This window comes from Diaphorina citri, unplaced genomic scaffold (genome assembly GCF_000475195.1).
Source record: "Diaphorina citri unplaced genomic scaffold, Diaci psyllid genome assembly version 1.1 scaffold4051, whole genome shotgun sequence".
Lineage (NCBI taxonomy): Eukaryota > Metazoa > Arthropoda > Insecta > Hemiptera > Psyllidae > Diaphorina > Diaphorina citri.
In genome coordinates this window covers 3,274-6,399 of record NW_007381450.1, presented here as the reverse complement: position 1 = coordinate 6,399, position 3,126 = coordinate 3,274, and the positions used below count along the sequence as shown (strand labels likewise).

At 36.1% G+C, this 3,126-nt stretch overlaps 1 protein-coding gene across 1 annotated transcript in view; it reads left to right on the top strand.

Moving 5' to 3' along the window:
* Positions 1-2,641, top strand: part of LOC103520777 (ribosome-recycling factor, mitochondrial-like) — a 7,042-nt gene extending 4,401 nt beyond the window's left edge. Inside the window, exons 2-6 of the mRNA XM_017448627.2 lie at positions 223-310; positions 888-996; positions 1,030-1,103; positions 1,932-2,097; positions 2,473-2,641. Coding sequence (XP_017304116.2) covers positions 223-310; positions 888-996; positions 1,030-1,103; positions 1,932-2,097; positions 2,473-2,559 — 524 coding nt within the window. The 3' untranslated portion in view covers positions 2,560-2,641. The remainder of the gene's footprint in view (positions 1-222; positions 311-887; positions 997-1,029; positions 1,104-1,931; positions 2,098-2,472) is intronic.
* Positions 2,642-3,126: the final 485 nt, after the last annotated feature.

Sequence of the window (3,126 nt, the reverse complement as noted above, 5' to 3'; positions counted from 1 at the left end):
GCATGATCAAATTTCTTGACCCGACGGGGAATCGGAACCCGGGTCTGCCCGCGTGCAAGGCGAGCGCCAGTTGGACCACTAGCCTAATGGAGCTGACACTAAAAAAAAAAGGAAAACTTAGTGTGAAGGCCAGAGTACTTCAGGCAGGAAGTCATACAGCAACCCAGGACTTCCAAGCAGAATCTACCTTATAGCTAGGCTGAACTTTGTTAAAATTTTCAGTTCAGCGAAGAAAAGAGGTTGTGATCAGAATCTTTACTGGAGGACATCATAAACTTATTCAAGGTGCGAAAGAGCAAATGAGACTGTGGTAGAAATTTGAAACCAGAAGACTTATCAAACACTTGGCCTGAAGTTCTTGAGCTGTAAGAACTTTGAGAAAAAAGCATCAATTAGGGCTGATAGACAAAAAAAAAAAAAAAAAAAAAAAAACACAATGGACATCCAGCTGTGGCACAGAAGTGATTTATTCATTTGTGATGGAAAAGAAGAAAGGGAGTGATTTCATCATTCATTTAGCATCAGGCTGGCCAACCTCTTAACATAAAACTCACTACTGAAGGGGACTGGGAAAAGCAACAGCACCGTCATAGACAAATGATACAGTCCTCGATATCGAACATGTGAATTTTCGATATAGCTTAAAGTGATCATTAGAAAGAGGTGTTTTTCAACACTATTCCAGCTGGCTAAGATATGTTGAAATATCCCAGAGTCCTTTTTTTATATACATACTGCAAAATGAGACTGAAAGTCCTTCACTCTTACAAGTCTGAACAAGGTCTTATGTACTGTACAGAATGAATTCACAGAATTACTCCGCAGCCGCAGTGAATATACGTCCTCAGCAAATTTTGGTTAACCACTCTTTAAATTTTGTATTCCAGTGCAATAGAAAGTTTGAAAGTTGATTTAAGTGACGAGTATGTGCTTGCAAGATTGGCTCAAATTTCTCGCAAGAACCCCAAAACCCTGATCATCACATGTCATCATTTCGCCCAACTAATTCGGTTACAATGAAGGCCTTAGTCGACCTCGGGAATGAATAATGAAATTCCTCAGGCAAGAAGGAACTACTATTATTATTCTATACCTATACCCAAGTGAGTTTTTTCACATAGTAATGACACTGCGCCAATTAATTCAGAAGGAAGCACCCTATTTTTTTGGTTTTCTCAAGCTACATTTCTTTTGATTTTGTTTTTTTTTTTTTTTGGTAGAACCATTATTAATGTTCTTTGCTGTAAATTTTAAAACTTATTCCACAAGACCGTATACCTACTTACCCTGTGAGTAAAAAAAAGAAAAATGAAAAACAAGGATAGGGCAATAGGGCAAAAAACGGATGATTTTTAAAAAATTCTGGCTAGGGTCTAGAATTTTTTTCTAATTTTTACCAGTAGTAAAGTAATGTTCTGTGTTCTTTTCTAAAGCACCTGGTTCAAAAATGGTGTAAAAATATTGTGGAGAAAAAAAGTTACGTAAACATTTATCTCCAAAAACATGCGTTTTCAGCATAAAACTCACAGGGTAAGTAGGTATGCGGTCTTGTGGAATAAGTTTTAAACTTTAGAGCAATGAATATTAATAATGGTTTTACAAAAAAAAAAAGAAAAAAAAAGAAAAAAAAAAAGAAAAAAAAAGAACACTTGACAGCAGTTTGAGAAAAACCAAAAAAGAGGAGCGTCTCTAATTGCTTGGCACAGTGAACAAGATCATTCACAATCGTCTTTACAAAATTAGTTGAGAAACACTGACTTTTGATCCAGCAATTTCACATTGTTAAGAAATAAAGTTAAAGTGCTTACTGTGTTTTAGCTCAAACAGTGTATTCAAACTTCAATCAGAATTTCCTTAATGGCTGTTGTTCTGAGTGATCTTTAGAGTCCACTGAATCACTCATAAGTTTTATCTTTTTGGTAATTTCACAGAGTGACAAAGGAGCATCGTGAATCCCTGTCAAAAAATGCCAAAGCATTGTTTGTCAAATGCAAGGAAAACATTCGGGACATTCAGAACAAATACACAAAGACTGTAAAAAACAAGGAGAAGTCTGAGGGACTGTCACAGGATGATGTGCGCAGTGTTAGTGAACAGGTAAGTCTCTCAACTTGCCACTTTATCCATAGCCAAGGGAGACAATATTCGGAAAGAAATAATTTTTTCACTGGTCTGTTCCTGAAAGCAATTTTGAACTTGACACTTTGTATTTCTTAAAGATTTTGATGTCAAAACAACAACACTTGTCAAGTTGAACTAAGAATGACAGATTATGCTACATTTTGCTCTGTAATTATTAAGTAATAAATTTTGTAAAGTTCAAAGTTCTTTCTGGAGGGCCACTGAAAAGGCCAAAAAAAGTGCCATAAGACAGAATAGGTTACAAACCACTGATATATGGAATCAGCATTGCGGCATCTGCAGCTTGCAGGAACTTGGAATCAGCAGCATGGTGTCTGGTTGTGATTGCAGCTCAAACTAATTGCTGATCAGTACATAGAGCAGGCAGAGAAAATGCTGAACGACAAACAACAGGAGCTGAAGGGGGACCCAAAGTGAACTCAAGTGTGCAGCAAGAGTAAGCTTTTTAAACAACAAAGCCTTTGAAGTAAACTTAAACAAGAGTAAGCTTTTGAAACAACAAAGCCTTTTGTCATGCGCAGAAACCAAAACTCGTCGAGCATCGTCCCGATCCCCAAAAAAAATGCGTTGCGAAATCTGTCTTTGAAACAACAAAGCCTTTGATGTAAACTTGGACGTTAGCAGAAGTGGAAATTCACAGGTTCAAATTCAAGTTGAAGCAGTTTTTTTTTGATGATTTTTTGTGATAGCAACTAAAGTTCCCAATCAGTAGAGTACCTATTGTAATTAATTAGCTTATTATTAGAGGGACCCATTTTTTCTACTTATGTGGTCAAGTTGAAGCAGTTTTTTTTTGATGATTTTTTGTGATAGCAACTAAAGTTCCCAATCAGTAGAGTACCTATTGTAATTAATTAGCTAATTATTAGAGGGACCCATTTTTTCTACTTATGTGGGAATAATATAGTACATATATTTTAGAAAGCTTGCATTTTGATACTGTTTTGTATCTCAAAAAACTTGTAGGTTGCATACTTTCGCCGC